This window comes from Oncorhynchus keta, chromosome 19 (assembly GCF_023373465.1).
Source record: "Oncorhynchus keta strain PuntledgeMale-10-30-2019 chromosome 19, Oket_V2, whole genome shotgun sequence".
Taxonomy (NCBI): Eukaryota; Metazoa; Chordata; class Actinopteri; order Salmoniformes; family Salmonidae; genus Oncorhynchus; species Oncorhynchus keta.
In genome coordinates this window covers 36,067,990-36,088,697 of record NC_068439.1, presented here as the reverse complement: position 1 = coordinate 36,088,697, position 20,708 = coordinate 36,067,990, and the positions used below count along the sequence as shown (strand labels likewise).

The 20,708-nt window shown below is 42.3% G+C and overlaps 1 protein-coding gene across 4 annotated transcripts in view; it reads left to right on the top strand.

Moving 5' to 3' along the window:
• Positions 1-15,106: 15,106 nt before the first annotated feature.
• Positions 15,107-20,708, top strand: part of LOC118398151 (protein MTSS 1-like) — a 51,371-nt gene continuing 45,769 nt past the window's right edge. For 2 of the 4 annotated variants that reach the window (XM_052470353.1, XM_052470350.1), the window contains exon 1: positions 15,108-15,606. In XM_052470353.1, coding sequence (XP_052326313.1) covers positions 15,535-15,606 — 72 coding nt within the window. In that variant the 5' untranslated portion in view covers positions 15,108-15,534. Of the gene's footprint in view, positions 15,607-20,708 lie in introns of all 4 variants that reach the window. The other 2 variants (XM_052470352.1, XM_052470351.1) reach the window with 2 other exon arrangements.

Genomic DNA, 20,708 nt, shown 5'->3' with positions numbered 1-20,708 from the left:
AGTCGATAGGCCAGAGCAAATTTAAGAACGGACCTGAACGACTATACCATGTAGCTAAACTATGACTATGAGGCTAGTTGAGAACAAGTTCTCATTTGCAACTGCCACCTGGCCAAGATAAAGCATAGCAGTGTGAACAGACAACACAGAGTTACACATGGAGTAAACAATTAACAAGTCAATAACACAGTAGAAAAAATGGGAAGTCTATATACAATGTGTGCAAAAGGCATGAGGTAGGCGAATAATTACAATTTTGCAGATTAGCAATGGAGTGATAAATGATCAGATGGTCATGTACAGGTAGAGATATTGGTGTGCAAAAGAGCAGAAAAGTAAATAAATAAAAACAGTATAAAAACAGTATGGGAATGAGGTAGGTGAAAATGGGTGGGCTATTTACCAATAGACTATGTACAGCAGCAGCGATCGGTTAGCTGCTCAGATAGCTGATGTTTGAAGTTGGTGAGGGAGATAAGTCTCCAACTTCAGCGATTTTTGCAATTCGTTCCAGTCACAGGCAGCAGAGTACTGGAACGAAAGGCGGCCAAATGAGGTGTTGGCTTTAGGGATGATCAGTGAGATACACCTGCTGGAGCGCGTGCTACGGATGGGTGTTGCCATCGTGACCAGTGAACTGAGATAAGGCGGAGCTTTACCTAGCATGGACTTGTAGATGACCTGGAGCCAGTGGGTCTGGCGACGAATATGTAGCGAGGGCCAGCCGACTAGAGCATACAAGTCGCAGTGGTGGGTGGTATAAGGTGCTTTAGTGACAAAACGGATGGCCCTGTGATAGACTGCATCCAGTTTGCTGAGTAGAGTGTTGGAAGCCATTTTGTAGATGACATCGCTGAAGTCGAGGATCGGTAGGATAGTCAGTTTTACTAGGGTAAGCTTGGCGGCGTGAGTGAAGGAGGCTTTGTTGCGGAATAGAAAGCCGACTCTTGATTTGAGTCGAAGGCCTTGGCAAGGTCGATGAAGACGGCTGCACAGTACTGTCTTTTATCGATGGCGTTTATGATATCGTTTAATACCTTGAGTGTGGCTGAGGTGCACCCGTGACCGGCTCGGAAACCAGATTGCACAGCGGAGAAGGTACGGTGGGATTCGAAGATGCTCAGTGACCTGTTTGTTGACTTGGCTTTCGAAGACCTTAGATAGGCAGGGCAGGATGGATATAGGTCTGTAACAGTTTGGGTCCAGGGTGTCTCCCCCTTTGAAGAGGGGGATGACTGCGGCAGCTTTCCAATCCTTGGGGATCTCAGACGATATGAAAGAGAGGTTGAACAGGCTGGTAATAGGGGTTGCGACAATGGCGGCGGATAGTTTCAGAAATAGAGGGTCCAGATTGTCAAGCCCAGCTGATTTGTACGGGTCCAGGTTTTGCAGCTCTTTCAGAACATCTGCTATCTGGATTTGGGTAAAGGAGAACCTGGAGAGGCTTGGGCGAGGAGCTGCGGGGGGGGCGGAGCTGTTGGCCGAGGTTGGAGTAGCCAGGCGGAAGGCATGGCCAGCCGTTGAGAAATACTTATTGAAGTTTTCGATAATCATGGATTTATCGGTGGTGACCGTGTTACCTAGCCTCAGTGCAGTGGGCAGCTGGGAGGAGGTGCTCTTGTTCTCCATGGACTTCAGTGTCCCAGAACTTTTTGGAGTTGGAGCTACAGGATGCAAACTTCTGCCTGAAGTAGCTGGCCTTAGCTTTCCTGACTGACTGCGTGTATTGGTTCCTGACTTCCCTGAACAGTTGCATATCGCGGGGACTGTTCGATGCTATTGCAGTCCGCCACATGATGTTTTTGTGCTGGTCGAGGGCAGTCAGGTCTGGAGTGAACCAAGGGCTGTATCTGTTCTTGGTTCTGCATTTTCTGAACGGAGCATGCTTATCTAAAATGGTGAGAAAGTTACTCTTAAAGAATGACCAGGCATCCTCAACTGACGGGATGAGGTCAATGTCCTTCCAGGATACCCGGGCCAGGTCGATTAGAAAGGCCTGCTCACAGAAGTGTTTTAGGGAGCGTTTGACAGTGATGAGGGGTGGTCGTTTGACTGCGGCTCCGTGGCGGATACAGGCAATGAGGCAGTGATCGCTGAGATCCTGGTTGAAGACAGCGGAGGTGTATTTGGAGGGCCAGTTGGTCAGGATGATGTCTATGAGGGTACCCTTGTTTACGGAGTTAGGGTTGTACCTGGTGGTTCCTTGATGATTTGTGTGAGATTGAGGGCATCTAGCTTAGATTGTAGGACTGCCGGGGTGTTAAGCATATCCCAGTTTAGGTCGCCTAACAGAACAAACTCTGAAGCTAGATGGGGGGCGATCAATTCACAAATGGTGTCCAGGGCACAGCTGGGAGCTGAGGGGGGTCGGTAGCAGGCGGCAACAGTGAGAGACTTATTTCTGGAGAGAATAAATGTTGGGTAGTTAGTTAAATAGCATAAAGTAAATATACTCTGAAGTTTGTTGTACTAGTAGCTAAAATAACATTACAGTAGGTAGTTAAAATACCCGGCTGTTACATACCAAGGTAAAGACAGTTTCAGGTTAGATATTCGATGGCTTGGGCCCCTCTTGGGGCGAATCCATTCCAGGGCGCCCTGTCCTTCACAAAGAAAAAGAACTCTACCCCCGGGCTCCCGCCAACTTCTGCAGGATCGGTCGCGTTACCACATTGGATGCCTCGTGGCGCCCGTCTCCGCCAGTCCGTGGACTTTCTGAAAGTAGTTTGAGATCAGTAGGTCACATTACCAAGGAGCTTTTGAGATTTGAAAGTTGGAAAATTAATGTAAAATTGTGTGAGATGAAAATGGACAAACTACAGGGTGTGTAATATAGAAGGGTAGTCAGTGGACATTCTGAACCTTCTTTGAGTCCAGTCGGTCACATGCCAAGGAACTATTGCAATTTGAATCATTGAAAAACATTGAAAATTCATGTAAATTGCTTGCGATTAAAATGGACAAACTAAAGGGTGTGCAATGTGTAGGCTAGCTGAGTGTAGATTCTGAACCTTGTTTGAAGTCAGTATATCAAATGACCAAGGAGCTTTTGAAGTTTGAAAAATTAATGTAAAAACTTGTGAGATGAAAATGGATGTGCAATGTGTAGGCCCACTGAGTGTACATTCTGAACTTTGTTTAAATTCAGTAGGTCACATGACCAAGGAGCCATTGAAATTCAAAAATGTTAATAAATAATTTAAAATAGTGCTAGACGTAAATCGGCGCAGAAAAAGTGTGTGCAATGTGTGTCTACGGGTTAGCTAAAACCATTTTTATTTTACCCCTTTTTCTCCCCAATTTCGTGGTATCCAATTGTTTTAGTAGCTACTATCTTGTCTCAACTCCCGTACGGGCTCGGGAGAGACGAAGGTTGAAAGTCATGCTTCCTCCGATACACAACCCAACCAAGCCGCACTGCTTCTTAACACAGCACGCATCCAACCCGGAATCCAGCCACACCAATGTGTCGGAGGAAACACCGTGCACCTGGCAACCTTGGTTGGCGTGCACATAGGAGTCGCTGGTGCGCGATGAGACAAGGATATCTCTACTGGCCCTCCCTAACACGGACAACGCTAGGCCAATTGTGCATCGCCCCACGGACCTCCCGGTCGCGGCCGGTTACAACAGAGTCTGGGCACAAACCCAGGTGGCGCTGCAGTACAGCGCCCGTAACCACTGCGCCACCCAGGAGGCCAGTTAGAATCAGTTTTGAAAGTTTTAGGAGTAATAGTTAAAGAACTATTGAAATTTGAACATTTTGATTTGTCAACATGTTGACGGTTCCGAACTGCTGTTGGTGGACGTAAGGAAAACTACAGGTGAATATCCGTCAAATATCCAACCTGAATCTGTCTTTACCTCGGTGCGGTACATATTACTGTAATGATATGCTATGCGGTTCGTTAGGATAGCGTAGCTAACAAATTGTCAGACAACATAATGTGTAACGTAACTTATTTGAAAAGTCATTACTTTATTACTTTGCTCAACAATTTCTTATCATTTGTCATAATTAGTTAAAGCAACAAATTTGTATCCGCTCTCGTTGGACTTCGGCTACATATTTTCCGTAATTTTCTTCAAATCTGAAAACGTGAACCATTTTCTTAAGAATTGCATTATGGGCCCTAAAAGCACAGAAATAGTGTCCATCGCTTTGGTGAATGTAGTACGACATCTGGAAACTTTTGCATGCTAACTGTATCCATACTATGACTAATAAGCATACAACGTAATCAAATTTACATCACAAGTAGTATGGTTAGAATGAGTATTCGAACACAGTTCGTGACTTTTTTCGCTCTGAACTCAGTAAGAATGCATTAGTCATGCTACCCAACTCTTAAATCCGTACTTGTCCTGAGTGAAGTTGAAGCTTTCAAAGCATTTAAAAGAAACATTAAAACAAATGGATATCGGTCATAGAAATCATTTTTCAAAAAAATAGAAGATCAAGGTACATAGAGGTACATAGACTGCTATATAACTAGTCAGTTTTTATTTTATTTTTAATATTTCATGTAACCAGTTAGGAACAAGTTCTCATTTACAACTGCGACCTGACCAAGATGAAGCAAAGACCTGACCAAGATGAAGCAAAGCAGTGCGACACAATCCCATAGAACATTTGTGGGCAGAACTGAAAAAGCATGTGCGAGCAAGGAGGCCAACAAACCTGACTCAGCTACACCAGCTCTGTCAGGAGGAATGGGCCAAAAATCACCCAACTTATTGTGGGAAGCTTGTGGAAGCCTACCCAAAACGTTTGACCCAAGTAAAAAAAAATGTAAAGGCAATGCTACCAAATACCAATTGTGATGAAAGAAATAAAAGCTGAAATAAATCACTCTACTATTATTCTGAAATGTCACATTCTTAAAATAAAGTGGTGATCCTAACCGACCTAAAACAGGGAATTATTTACCAAGATTAAATGTCAGGAATCGTGAAAAACTGAGTTTATATGTATTTGGCTAAGGTGTATGTAATCTTTCGACTTCAACTGTAGTTGGGTGGGCTATTTACAGATGGGTTATGTACAGGTGTAATGATCTGTAAGCTGCTTTGACAGCTGATGCTTAAAGTTAGTGAGGGAGATATGAGTCTCCAGCTTCAGTGATTTGTGCAATTCATTTCAGTCATTGGCAGCAGAGAACTGGAAGGAAAGGCGGCCAAACGAGGAGCTGGCTTTGGGGGTGACCAGTGAAATATACCTGCTGGAGCGCATGCTACGGTGGGTACTGCTATGGTGACTAGTGAGCTAAGGCGGGGCTTTACCTAGCAAAGACTTATAGATTTCCTGGAGCCAGTGGGTTTGGCGACGAATATGAAGCGAGGGCCAGCCGATGAGAGCATACAGGTCACCTTGTTGGGTAGTATATGGTGACAAAATGGATGGCACTGTGATAGACTTCATCCGATTTGCTGAGTAGAGTGTTGGAAGGTATTTTGTAAATGACATCGCCGAAGTCAAGGATCGGTGGGATAGTCAGTTTTACGAGGGTATGTTTGACATCATGAGTGAAGGATGCTTTGTTGCGAAATAGGAAGCCGATTTAATTTTGATTTGGAGATGCTTAATGTGAGTCTGGAAGGAGAGTTTACAGTCTAACCAGACACTTAGAATATGTGGACAACTACAAATACCTAAGTCAGAACCGTCCAGAGTAGTGATGCTTGAGGGGTAGGCAGGTGCGGGCAGCGATCGGTTGAAGAATATGCATTTAGTTTTACTTGCATTTAAGAGCAGTTGGTGGCTACGGAAGGAGAGTTGTATGGCATTGAAGCTCGTCTGGAGGTTTGTTAACACAGTGTCCAAAGAAGGGCCAGAAGTATACAGAATGGTGTCGTGTGCATAGAGGTGGATCAGAGAATCACCAGCAGCAAGAGTGACATAATTGATGTATACAGAGACAAGAGTGGGCCCGAGAATTGAACCCTGTGGCACCCCCATAGAGACTACCAGAGGTCCGGACAACAGGCCCTCCGATTTGACACACTGAACTCTTTCTGACGTAGTTGGTAAACCAGGCGAGGCAGTAATTTGAGAAACCAAGGCTGTTGAGTCTGCCGCTAAGAGTGCGGGGATTGACAGAGTCGAAAGCCTTGGCCACATCGATGAATACGGCTGCACAGTATTGTCTTTTATCGATGGCGGTTATGATATCGTTTAGGACCTTGAGCGTGGCTGGAGGTGCACCCATGACCAGCTCGGAAACCAGATTGCATAGCGGAGAAGGTACGGTGGAATTCGAAATGGTCAGTGATCTGTTTGTTAATTTGGTGAGAAAGTTACTCTTAAAGAATAACCAGGCATCCTCTACTGACAGAATGAGGTCAATATCCTTCCAGGATACCCGGGCCAGGTCGATTAGAAAGGCCTGCTCGCTGAAGTGTTTTAGGTAGTGCTTGACAGTGATGAGGGGTGGTTGTTTGACCGCGGACCCATTACGGACGCAGGCAGTGAGGCAGTGATCGCTGAGATCCTGGTTGAAGCCAGCAGAGATGTATTTAGAGGGCAGGTTGGTCAGGATGATATCTATGAGGGTGCCCATGTTTATGGATTTAGGGTTGTACTTGGTAGGTTCCATGATAATTTGTGTGAGTTACCTGGCCCTGCCATTGTTAGAGAAGAGGCCATCAATTGAACACAAAAAAATCAATTTCAGATATTTGAGATGTATTCATTCATTACCTCCTGGTTAATCAAATTGTGTTTATGCTCTGTTCTTTAGGTGACCCATAGCGGTTTGGCATGTGCAACCAAAGATTGAAACCTGAAAATAACATGTCACAATCCATTCCCTGGATGGATCTTCCACCACACTGCTAGACAAGATTTTAATAGATTGTAGTGGGTGGAATGTAATGAATGGGATGGTAGCAAACACATACAACCAAAAGTTGTGTTTATAATTGTTTTTCCCCACTAAAAAAAATGTACGGACAACATTAATTTGCATGTTTTTGATACTGTCACATTCATTTAATTCCAGCCATTACAATGAGCCTGTCCTCCCCATTGATCCCTCCACCACCAGCCACAGTGAGTCTATTTTATCTCCCCTGTTGCCGTTACAGGTGGGTTCCCCCATACCAGTGGTGTAAAGTACTTAAGTAAACGTTTTTTGGGGTATCTACTATTTATAATTTTGGCCACTTTTACTTCACTACATTCCTAAAGACAAAAATGTAGTGTTTTCTCCATACATTTTCCCTGACACCCAAAAGTAGCTTAGTTTGTAAATTATGTCAGTGTTGGAGCGTGCCCCTGTCTATCCATATATTTTTTTAAACAAGACAATCGAGACACTCTTGTTTGTTTAGTACTGTATAAGGAATGTGAAATGATTTATACTTTCATTTGGACTTTTAATACTTAAATATATTTTTTGCAATTTTTTGCAATCCCACCGTACCTTCTCCGCTGTGCAATCTGGTTTCCGAGCCGGTCACGGGTGCACCTCAGCCACACTCAAGGTACTAAATGATATCATAACCGCCATCGATAAAAGACAGTACTGTGCAGCCGTCTTCATCGACCTCGCCAAGGCTTTCGACTCTGTCAATCACCAAATTCTTATCGGCAGACTCAACAGCCTCGGTTTTTCGGATGACTGCCTTGCCTGGTTCACCAATTACTTTGCAGACAGAGTTCAGTGTGTCAAATCAGAGGGCATGCTGTCCGGTCCTCTGGCAGTCTCTATGGGGGTGCCACAGGGTTCAATTCTCGGGCCGACTCTTTTCTCTGTATATATCAATGATGTTGCTCTTGCTGCGGGCGATTCCCTGATCCACCTCTACGCAGACGACACCATTCTATATACTTTCGGCCCGTCATTGGACACTGTGCTATCAAACCTCCAAACGAGCTTCAATGCCATACAGCACTCCTTCCGTGGCCTCCAACTGCTCTTAAACGCGAGTAAAACCAAATGCATGCTTTTCAACCGATCGCTGCCTGCACCCGCATGCCCGACTAGCATCACCACCCTGGATGGTTCCAACCTTGAATATGTGGACATCTATAAGTACCTAGGTGTCTGGCTAGACTGCAAACTCTCCTTCCAGACTCACATCAAACATCTCCAATCAAAAATCAAATCCAGAGTCGGCTTTCTATTCCGCAACAAAGCCTCCTTCACTCACGCTGCCAAGCTTACCCTAGTAAAACTGACTATCCTACCGATCCTCGACTTCGGCGATGTCATCTACAAAATGGCTTCCAACACTCTACTCAGCAAACTGGATGCAGTCTATAACAGTGCCATCCGTTTTGTCACTAAAGCACCTTATACCACCCACCACTGCGACTTGTATGCTCTAGTCGGCTGGCCCTCACTACATATTCGTCGCCAGACCCACTGGCTCCAGGTCATTTACAAGTCCATGCTAGGTAAAGCTCCGCCTTATCTCAGTTCACTGGTCACGATGGCAACACCCATCCGTAGCACGCGCTCCAGCAGGTGTATCTCACTGATCATCCCTAAAGCCAACACCTCATTTGGCCGCCTTTCGTTCCAGTACTCTGCTGCCTGTGACTGGAACGAATTGCAAAAATCTTTGAAGTTGGAGACTTTTATCTCCCTCACCAACTTCAAACATCAGCTATCCGAGCAGCTAACCGATCGCTGCAGTTGTACATAGTCTATAGGTAAATAGCTCACCCTTTTTCACCTACCTCATTCCCATACTGTTTTTATACTGTTTTTATTTATTTACTTTTCTGCTCTTTTGCACACCAATATCTCTACCTGTACATGCCCATCTGATCATTTATCACTCCAGTGTTAATCTGCAAAATTGTATTATTCGCCTACCTCCTCATGCCTTTTGCACACATTGTATATAGACTGCCCATTTTTTTCTACTGTGTTATTGACTTGCTAATTGTTTACTCCATGTGTAACTCTGTGTTGTCTGTTCACACTGCTATGCTTTATCTTGGCCAGGTCGCAGTTGCAAATGAGAACTTGTTCTCAACTAGCCTACCTGGTTAAATAAAGGTGAAATAAAAAATAAAAATAAAAAATTACATTTACTTTTAATACTTACAGTGGGGCAAAAAAGTATTTAGTCAGCCACCAATTGTGCAAGTTCTCCCACTTAAAAAGATAAGAGAGGCCTGTAATTTTCATCATAGGTACACTTCAACTATGACAGACAAAATGACAAAAAAAATCCAGAAGATCACATTGTAGGATCTTTAATGAATTTATTTGCAAATAATGGTGGAAAATAAGTATTTGGTCACCTACAACCAAGCAAGATTTCTGGCTCTCACAGACCTGTAACTTCTTCTTTAAGAGGCTCATCTGTCCTCCACTCATTACCTGTATTAATGGCACCTGTTTGAACTTGTTATCAGTATAAAATACACCTGTCCACAACCTCAAACAGTCACACTCCAAACTCCACAATGGCCAAGACCAAAGAGCTGTCAAAGGACACCAAAAACAAAATTGTAGACCTGCACCAGGCTGGGAAGACTGAATCTGCAATAGGTAAGCAGCTTGGTTTGAAGAAATCAACCGTGGGAGCAATTATTAGGAAATGGAAGACATACAAGACCACTGATAATCTCCCTCGATCTGGGGCTCCACGCAAGATCTCACCCCGTGGGTTCAAAATGATCACAAGAACGGTGAGCAAAAATCCCAGAACCACATGTAGGGACCTAGTGAATGACCTGCAGAGAGCTGGGACCAAAGTAACAAAGCCTACCATCAGTAACACACTACGCCGCCAGGGACTCAAATCCTGCAGTGCCAGACATGTTCCCCTGCTTAAGCAAGTACATGTCCAGGCCCGTCTGAAGTTTGCTAGAGAGCATTTGGATGATCCAGAAGAAGATTGGGAGAATGTCATATGATCAGATGAAACCAAAATATAACTTTTCGGTAAAAACTCAACTCGTCGTGTTTGGAGAACAAAGAATGCTGAGTTGCTTCCAAAGAACACCATACCTACTGTGAAGCATGGGGGTGGAAACATCATGCTTTGGGGCTGTTTTTCTGCAAAGGGACCAGGACGACTGATCCGTGTAAAGGAAAGAATGAATGGGGCCATGTATCGTGAGATTTTGAGTGAAAACCTCCTTCCATCAGCAAGAGCATTGAAGATGAAACGTGGCTGGGTCTTTCAGCATGACAATGATCCCAAACACACCGCCCGGGCAACGAAGGAGTGGCTTCGTAAGAAGCATTTCAAGGTCCTGGAGTGGCCTAGCCAGTCTCCAGATCTCAACCCTATAGAAAATCTTTGGAGGGAGTTGAAAGTCTGTGTTGCCCAGCAACAGCCCCAAAACATCCCTGCTCTAGAGGAGATCTGCATGGAGGAATGGGCCAAAATACCAGCAACAGTGTGTGAAAACCTTGTGAAGACTTACAGAAAACGTTTGACCTCTGTCATTGCCAACAAAGGGTATATAACAAAGTATTGAGATAAACTTTTGTTATTGACCAAATACTTATTTTCCACCATCATTTGCAAATAAATTAATTAAAAATCCTACAATGTGATTTTCTGGATTTTTTTTTCTCATTTAGTCTGTCATAGATGAAGTGTACCTATGATGATAATTAAAGGCCTCTCTCATCTTTTTAAGTGGGAGAACTTGCACAATTGGTGGCTGACTAAATACTTTTTTGCCCCACTGTAAGTATATTTAAAACCAAATACTTTTAGAGTGTTACTAAAGTATTATTTAACTGGGTGACTTTCACTTTTACTTGAGTAATTTTCTTTTAAGGTATCTTTACTTTTACTCAAGTATGACAATTGGGTACTTTTTCCACCACTGGCCCATACAAACGTCTGATTCCTGTTATTTCATCCAGCCCAGCCGGAACTGACCGTAATGACGCTGTGTGCTCTTTGTCATTAACTCCACCGGCTCTGTATTTAAAGTGCCAATCCAGGGCCTCTTTTGGTTTTGCACGCCTCCCTTTCGGACTAAGCCATTCTCAAATGCATCAGAGGAGCCTGTGCCAACACAGAGCAGCCATAGAGGAAATGAAGACAGCCTCTAATCAAGATGTCTGTACCAAGGGATGATGGGAGGATTATTAGCACGGATTTGGAGTTGGGAGGAAAGAGGGGGATGCCAATATAGGGATGCTGTTTGGGGGCTCTGCAGCTGTGCCACATAATAAGAAATAGAGCTGGTGGAGTCTGATGGCTAAATTAAAGACTATGTAATACTCGCTGATAGCCTGGAGCTAATGATGTGCCTTTCGATTCTCTATGGTTGTTGACCTATTGCCAGGGTCCCCCAATAACAAATGTTTCATGTTGCAAAACATTTTTACTACAGTGTGTGTTAATGAACAGAACCCTATGTTGGGACACTGACTTCCAAGGGGGAAGCTTGAGTGTACATTGATTGATAACACATTTCCTGCTGTGAGAGAAGTTGAGTTTTCTGTCTGAGTCATACGCTATAGTTATGATACCTGTGTGTACTAATAATACTTTTTAAAAGCTAGGAGTGAAAGTATCATCAGATACAAAATGTAGTAAATGTTATTACACCTGGCTTGATGGCACAAAACATGGGACCTCCAGTAAGAAATTAAACATGTTTTTTTCTAGTCATAGAATATTCAACAGGCCTTGAGGCTGAGGTGCAGTAAATGGCAGACTACTATGTGGATGGTGTGAGATTTTCCACAAGTGTTAATTTTATTAAATGACATATTCCTAAGGGAACAAGCTACATTCAATTAGATCCCACAAAAATCTGATATCTCAGTCTCAATGTGTTTTTACTGTCAATATTTCATGCCTAATGTGATTGATTGTGATGAAAATACAGTAGCTCTTGTAGCCTATGCCACTTTTGCAATCATGTGAGGACCTCTTGTGGTAGTCTGTGGTACACTACAATTCGTAGCTGCCCTCATTCATAACCAATTACAACCAGAATCCAAACCTATACCTTAACTCTAGCTTCATGTCCACATCCCGGTTCAACCCTAACCCTAGCCTCAACTACAACCCTAACATTAACCCTAGCTTCATGTCCACATTCCAGTTCAACCTTAACAGTTCAACCCTAACCCTAGCCTCAACGACAACTACAACCTTGGTGTATCTTACTCTAACCTACTTTGTACTCTACTCAATCACAACCCAAACCCTAGCGACAACTGATCCTCATCCCATTGATGTCATGGCAACATGGCACTGTCCACACCTTAGCACACATGCACTCACTCTCGCAAACACACACACACACACACACACACACACACACACACACACACACACACACACACACACACACACACACACACACACACACACACACACACACACACACACACACACACACACACACACACACACACACATTCATGCTACATACACATCACAACTCTACCAGAATCATATTTATTATTGCTAAATACTGCACAATTTTAACACTTGCCTGCCAATCCCCCCTTCCCAAAAACAACTGTAAATATTGGACAAATTGTGCTCCCTGTATTATACTTACATGTATGCTAAACATTTTATTATATTTTACTGAACCATTTACTTTATGTTCGTATTTTATTATTTATTTGTATTGTTGCATTGTCGAGATGGAACCTGCAAGTAAGCATTTCATTGGCCAGTGTGTATCTTGTACATACCATGTGTATCTTGTACATACAGTACAACAAATAAAACTTGAAACCTGATGGAGATAGTGTTACTAGAATAACCGCTAGGTGGCCATAGCTGCATTGGTTATACAGTACTGTTCATTTGAACATAAAAAATAGGATAGTGAAAACATTGCCCATTTTGGCTTACCACTGTATTATGTTAATGGAACTTGGTTTAGCTTTGTGTCAATTTACTATGACAAAGAATTATGGCTAGAAAGGAGATGGAATTCTATTTATTTACATACTTTCTCTCCCTGTCCCTAACCTGTAGCTATCCCTTCTCTCCCTGTTCCTAACCTGTAGCTGTCCCCTCTCTCCCTGTTCCTAACCTGTAGCTATCCCTTCTCTCCCTGTCCCTAACCTGTAGCTATTACATCTATCCCTGTCCCTAACCTGTAGCTATCCCTTCTCTCCCTGTTCCTAACCTATAGGTAGGGGTAGGTTGACCTCAGGTCTTTCCACTGGAAGCCCGGGGTAGAGGGAGCGGGGGAATCTATCAAATAGCGCACCTCTAACTTTTTACAGTACTAATGCAATTAGTTGTGCAATTTAGTTTGTACATTTCTTGTTTGAAGTACAATAGTGTAATAATCAGGTTCTCTTCTTTATAAGTGTGTTATTGTATTTCTTTATTTGTGTGATTTAGGATTTGTGCAATTTAATTTTATTTGTGTGATTTTTGTTGGCATTGGGGTAATAGTGTAACAATTCGATTCTCCTTTTTATTGTCACTTCTTTTTAATATTTATTAGTCTTATTTTTGCATATATATTTATATTTATATCATTTTAAATGTTATGATTACTTATTTGTGTTGTTCCAAATGTCTGAATAAAAATGACAGTTAGTGCAGAATGGTGCTTTTTTTGTGGGGCTGAAGGGGAGTTCGCCCAGGGAGCCATACAAGCTAGAACCGCCACTGATTACAAGTATAAGTGATCACATATTTCAAATGAGCCTACTAGTTTGACAAATTAGCCTGCTGATGACTATAGCTAGAGGTCCCTGGTTCAATCACAATACACATAGTAGGCCAGGATACCCCCAAAGTTTTCTGAGACCCCCCCAAAAAAAGGTTGTATAAATACTGAACAAAAATATAAATGCAACATGACACAATTTCAAAGATTTTACTGAGTTACAGTTCATATTAGGATATCAGTCAATTGAAATCAATTAATTAGGCCCTAATCTTTGGATTTTACATGACTGGAAGGGGCGCAGCCATTGTTGGGCCTAGGAGGGTGTAGGCCCACCCACTTGGGAGCTAGACCCACCCACTCGGAGCCAGGCCCAGCCAATTAGAATGAGTTTTTCCCCACAAATGGCTTTATTACAGACAGAAGTATTCCTCAGTGTCTTCAGCTGTCCAGGTGGCTGGGTAGCCTAGTGGTTAGAGTGTTGGACCAGTAACCAAAAGGTTGCAAGTTCAAATCCCCAAGCTGACAAGGTACAACAACTCTGTCGTTCTGCCCCTGAACAGACAGTTCCTAGGCTGTCATTGAAAATAAGAATTTGTTCTTAACTGACTTGCCTAGTAAAATAAAAAGATGATACAGTTGAACAAGCCAGAAGTGGGCTGGTGTGGTTGCATGTGGTCTGCTGGTTGGATGTAAAGCTGAATTGTCTAAAACAATATTGGAGGTGGCTTATGGTAGAGAAATTAACATTTCATTCTCTGGCAATGACTCTAGTGGATATTTCTGCTGTCAGTATGCCAAATGCATGCTCCCTCAAAACTTGAGACATCTGTGACTTTGTGTTGAGTGACAAAACTGCACATTATAGAATGCACCACAAGGTGCAACTGTGTAATGAATGATCATGCTGTTTAATCACTTTCTTGATATGCCACACCTGTCAGGTGGATGGATAATTTTGGGCCCAACACTTTACATGTTGCGTTTATATTTTTTGTTCAGTATATATCTGTTTTTGTTGGACATAAAATACACCAGCAAATCAGCTCCAAGTGATTTTAATTTTGGAAATCTGTTCCAAAGTATTCCCACGCATAACAGAGAAATATAATTGATGTAATTTTATACAAATGTAAGCAAGGTTAAAATTATTATGTTTTAGTCAAATATTATATCTATCGGTGTTTATTGCGGTCAATTTGCAGTCTACAAATTATTTGTAATTATGTTCTGGCACCTGAACATCCGTTGAAGAAAAAATCGGCGCACGACTTAATCTACTGTATTTCATGATCCCTGATGTAGACAGGCCTACTATGCGTTTATGACATGTGAAATCTAAATCTCACATGACATCTAAGGATTACTGACTGTATTAGATGTGATATAAAAACATATTTACTGTTTAGTTTTTTCCACACCCTTTGTATTTTATTATATGATCCACTCACGACCATGCATGGAAGTACAGTAGCCTCGTAGACTGCTAGCCTCAAAAGGAGGGGCGACGCGGACGCGCGCCCAAGTTTCGCAAGCTCACGCGCATGAGTAAAACACTTGCAATTCGTATGTCAGCTGTGGCAAGAAACTTCATGAACCCTCGACTATGCCGTGATAATCCTCGAATTGTTTTCGTTTTTATCTCACGTTTTTCAACACCTGGTGTTTTCTCTATGAGTTAATATTTTTATTCTTCTTTCAGTATGGTCTTAAACGCAAAAACATGGAATTTATCTCTGTGTGGATACTAACGTGGGGTTTATATCTCACCGCTGTTTTGCTTTCCATCGTTCGGGAGTGCGGCATACAGGATACTGCAGCAAGTCTTTGAAAGGATATTTGCCATTAAAAGAGACTTTACCATTGAGTTAATTTTTCAGTCAGTATTGGAGAACAGAAAACACATTTTCACTACAGTTTTGGCAAGATAAACAGTCCATACAGTGCTGAAAATGGAGACTGTCATTGAAAGAGAATGCAGTGCACTCGGAGGACTTTTTCAAACAGTGATAGGCGACATGAAGGTAACACCTTGGGGACTAATTCATTAATTGTGTATTTTAATATTTATTTAGGCTTCGTAGGGTATTGTTTGTCTTTTTTATGTTCTATAGAATAATACGTTTTGTTGTTATGGCAGTACGTGCCCTTATATGTTGACACCTACTGTAATCGGTGTGACATTGACTGTGATAGATAAATGGCATGCAATTACATTTGATGTTGCAGATAACCATATAAATTCAAAGAGTGGCAGTCTGGGAAATGATTGTGTACAGCCTAGGCTGCATGCTTTGCTAATTGTACATTTAGGCTAGCTATTAAATTGCGCTCACTGAGGGACTGCATAGAATATAGGTCCGTCCGCATGGTGGGTGTGTTCTGATTCATTGACATTGAGCGGGTGCATATAAACGGCTAAATGATCCAGGATATGGATTAGAATAGAACGCTCTAATCCACGTCAAGCAAGTAGCAGAAAATGCATGTCCTACGAAGGTTTGTTTCCCCTTGACTTTTGTTCTGGGGAAAGCAAGAAAATATGTATCTCTGTTGAGATCAGGAACTCATTTAGGCTACGCACCTCTTTTATTTAGCTTCCTCATAAACTCAACAGTTAGAAATTAAATACGTAATATTTTTGTCACAATGTCATCTCAGAAGGAAGCATGACAATTTGTATTTTCTGTGCTTAGCCTATTAATCAGTGATAAAAATAAATAAATTAATGAGCAGATTGGCGATTGTGCCCCCAGTCTGCCCCAAAGTGGCAGAGTGCCTATTCACACCTGTTCCCACCTGTTCCTCTGATAACGGAATGCGGGGAAATGGTGGCAGATGACTTCAAAAGGGTGTGAACTGTGAAGTTTTGCTGAGTACAGAGAGCCACCATTTGGGTTTATGGTAGATACATGTTTGATGTAGGAGAATAGAGTTTTAGATTGGGAATCCAACCAACTGAAAACCATGATGTCCAGGATCTGGTTTGAGACATTTTTGCAAAGCAATGTAATCAAGTCCGCTTAACAAAAAATTACTTCTGAGAAATTAAGGGCAAACCATTTGAGAAATAGGCTACTTTTGTAGATTTTGATGACAACAAATGTTTTTCAATTGTCTAACATTAGGCTGAAGTACAGTGCATTCGGAAAGTATTCAGACCTTATTCTAAAATGGATTAAAGTAATGTTTTTCCTCATCAATCTACACACAATACCCACAATGACAAAGCAAAAACAGGTTTTTATATATTTTTTCAGATATATAAAAATACAAAACAGAAATACCTTATTTACATAAGTATTCAGACCCTTTGCTATGAGACTCGAAATTGAGCTCAGATGCATCCGGTTTCAAATTATCATCCTTGATATTTCTACAACTTGATTGGAGTCCACCTGTTGTAAATGTAAATGTAAATGTAATTGATTGGACAGGATTTGTAAAGGCACACACCTGTCTATATAAGGTCCCACAGTTGACAGTGCATGTCAGAGCAAAGACCACGACATGAGGTCAAAGGAATTGTCAGTAGAGCTTCGAGACAGGATTGTGTCGAGGCACAGATCTGTGGAAGGTTACCAAAAAATGTCTGCAGCATTTAAGGTCCCCAAGAACACAGTGGCCTCCATCATTCTTAAATGTAAGAAGTTTGGAACCACCAAGACTCTTCCTAGAGATGGCCGCCCAGCCAAACTGAACAAAAGGGAGAACCTTCCAGAAGGACAACCATCTCTGCAGCACTCCACCAATCAGGCCTTTATGGTAGATTGGCCAGACGGAAGCCACAGCTCAGTAAAAGGCACATGAGAGACCACTTGGAGTTTGCTAAAAAGGACCTAAAGGACTCTCAGACCATGAGAAACAAGATTCTCTAGTCTGAATGAATCCCAGATGTAACTCTTTGGCCTGAATGCCAAGCGTCACGTCTGGAGGAAACCTGGCACCATCCCTACGGTGAAGCATGGTGGTGGCAGCATCATGCTGTGGGGATGTTTTTTAGCAGCAGGGACTGGGAGACTAGTCAGGATCGAGGCAAAGATGAACAAAGAAAATTAGAGAGAGAGCCTTGATGAAAACCTGCTCCAGAGCGCTCAGGACCTCAGACTGGGGTGAGGTTCACCTTCCAACAGGACTACGACCCTAAGCACACAGCCAAGATGACGCAGGATTTGCTTCGAGACAAGTCTCTAAATGTCCTTGAGTGGCCCAGCCAGAGCCCGGACTTGAACCCAGTTTACCAAATGTATTTCTGAATACATCAATGATGTTGCTCTTGCTGCTGGTGATTCTCTGATCCACCTCTATGCAGACGACACCATTCTGTATACTTCTGGCCCCTCCTTGGACACTGTGTTTAACCTCCAGACGAGCTTCAATGCCATACAACTCTCCTTCCATGGCCTCCAACTGCTCTTAAACGCAAGTAAAACTAAATGCATGTTATTCAATCAATCACTGCCCGCACCTGCTCGCCCGTCCAGCATCACTACTTTGGACGGCCTTGACTTAGAATACGTGGACAACTACAAATACCTGGGTGTCTGGTTAGACTGTAAACTCCTTCCAGACTCACATTAAGCATCTCCAATCCAAAATTAAATCTAGAATTGGCTTCCTATATCGCAACAAAGCATTCTTCACTCATGCTGCCAAACATACCCTCGTAAAACTGACCATCCTACCGATCCTTGACTTTGGTGATGTCATCTATAAAATAGCCTCCAACAGTCTACTCAACAAACTGGATGCAGTCTATCACAGTGCCATCCGTTTTGTCACCAAAGCCCCATACACTACCCACCATTGCGACCTGTACGCTCTCGTTGGTTGGCCCTCGCTTCATACTCGTCGCCAAACCCACTGGCTACAGGTTATCTACAAGTCTCTGCTAGGTAAAGCCCCGCCTTTTCTCAGCTCACTGGTCACCATAGCAGCACCCACTCGTAGCACGCGCTCCAGCAGGTATATCTCACTGGTCACCCCCAAAGCCAATTCCTCCTTTGGTCGTCTTTCCTTCCAGTTCTCTGCTGCCCATGACTGGAACGAACTGCAAAAATCTCTGAAGCTGGAGACTCACATCTCCCTCACTAGCTTTAAGCACCAGCTGTCAGAGCAGCTTACAGATCCCTGCACCTGTACATAGCCCATCTGTAAACAGCCCATCTATCTACCTACCTCATCCCCATATTGGTATTTATTTATTTTGCTCCTTTGCACTCCAGTATCTCTACCTACACATTCACCTTCTGCCGATCGACCATTCCAGTGTTTAATTGCTATATTGTAATTACTTCACCACCATGGCCTATTTATTTCCTTAACTTACCTCATTTGCACTCACTGTATATAGACTTTTTGTTTTATTTTGTTCTACTGTATTGTTGACTGTATGTTTTGTTTATTCCATGTGTAACTCTGTGTTGTTGTATGTGTCGAATTGCTACGCTTTATCTTGGCCAGGTCGCAGTTGCAAATGAGAACTTGTTCTCAACTAGCCTATCTCGTTAAATAAAGGTGAAATAAAAATAATTTAAAAAATAAAAAACCAGATCGAACATCTCTGGATAGACCTGAAAATAGGTGTGCAGCGACACTCCCCATCCAACCTGACAGAGCTTGAGAGGATCTGAAGAGAAGAATGGGAGAAACTCCCCAAATACAGGTGTGCCAAGCTTGTAGCGTCATACCCAAGATTACTCAAGGCTGTAATCACTGCCGAAGGTGCTTCAACAAAGTACAGAGTAAAGGGTCTGAATACTTATGTAAATGTGATATTTCAGTTTTACATTTTTTATACATTTGCTCTAATAAAATAAACTGTTTTTGCTTTGTCCTTATTGGGTATTGTGTGTAGATTGAGGGGGGGAAAAAACTATTGAAACCATTTTAGAATAAGAATATGTAACAAAATGTGTAAAAAGTCAAGGTGTCTGAATACTTTTCCTTAATGCACTGTATGTTCATTCATGATAGCCTTATACAGCCATTTCAGACATGTTTCTCTGGACCTGTGTAATAAACCATTTTCGTGGGTTGAGAGCTTTTCCAAAGGGCACCATGAATTACACTCTTGTCTACTGGCTCATGTTTACATGTGTGGGTGGGGATTGTCTGTGTGCCTATATTTGCTCGCCAATATTTGTGCTTAAATTGAATCAGCGTGCTGGTTGGTGTGTGTGTGAGTGTTAATACATAATTTAGATACTGTTATCACATCTCTTTGTGTAAGCAGATATATTACCATTCATTTGGTAAACTGGAACCAATTTCCCATGCTTTTTCTGAGCTCCAAGCGTATTTTAAACAGAGTATAAAAACTGCAGTATGAATGACAAAAATCATGGAATTCAGTGCTAATTGAATAATGTCAGAATATAAAGGTTCTATAAAGGTTGACATTTATGTTTTATTCGTGAGTTATATGAACATGGGCTGGTTTCTGGACACAAATGAAGCCTATTCCATGACTAAAATACATACGCTACTCAATGGAGAGTCTATTTTTAGTCTAGGACTAGATTTAAAAATGTGTCTGGGAAACCACCCCATAATATGATGTGATACGATACAATATACTTTATTGTCCATTTACATGGACATTTATTTTTGGACGTCAGCGTACAAATACACTTGCAAATACGTACATGCAGTATGGAAAACTAGAACGTTAATACACAAGTCACACACGAAAATTTCCACATATTCAAAGTCTCTGCAGCGTACTGTCCAACCGTGCATTGGGTCAACATCTGTCCTATGTCCCACTGTTCAGCAGCCTGATGGAATGAAACTTGCCCTGCTCCTATTCTTACTGAACAGTGGGGACCCTTAATCTCCTTCCGGAGGGCAGCAGCTCAAAATGTTTTATTCTCTATTACCCATTCAGTGTATACATGTTTGAGCACCATTACATTATTAATCTGTTGGCTCGAGGTTGAAGGTAATGCTATTGAAAGCATTGGATGAAGGCCTACTTGGGTTTATTAATCAGTATTTGACGGGTCATCATAATCACTCTGGCTAAAATAATCCTCTCACTGGGGGGGGATTACTAGATGAACCATAGAACGGAAATGGATAGAAGAGAAACAAAGCAGCAGAGCTCTAGGGTTTATGACCATAA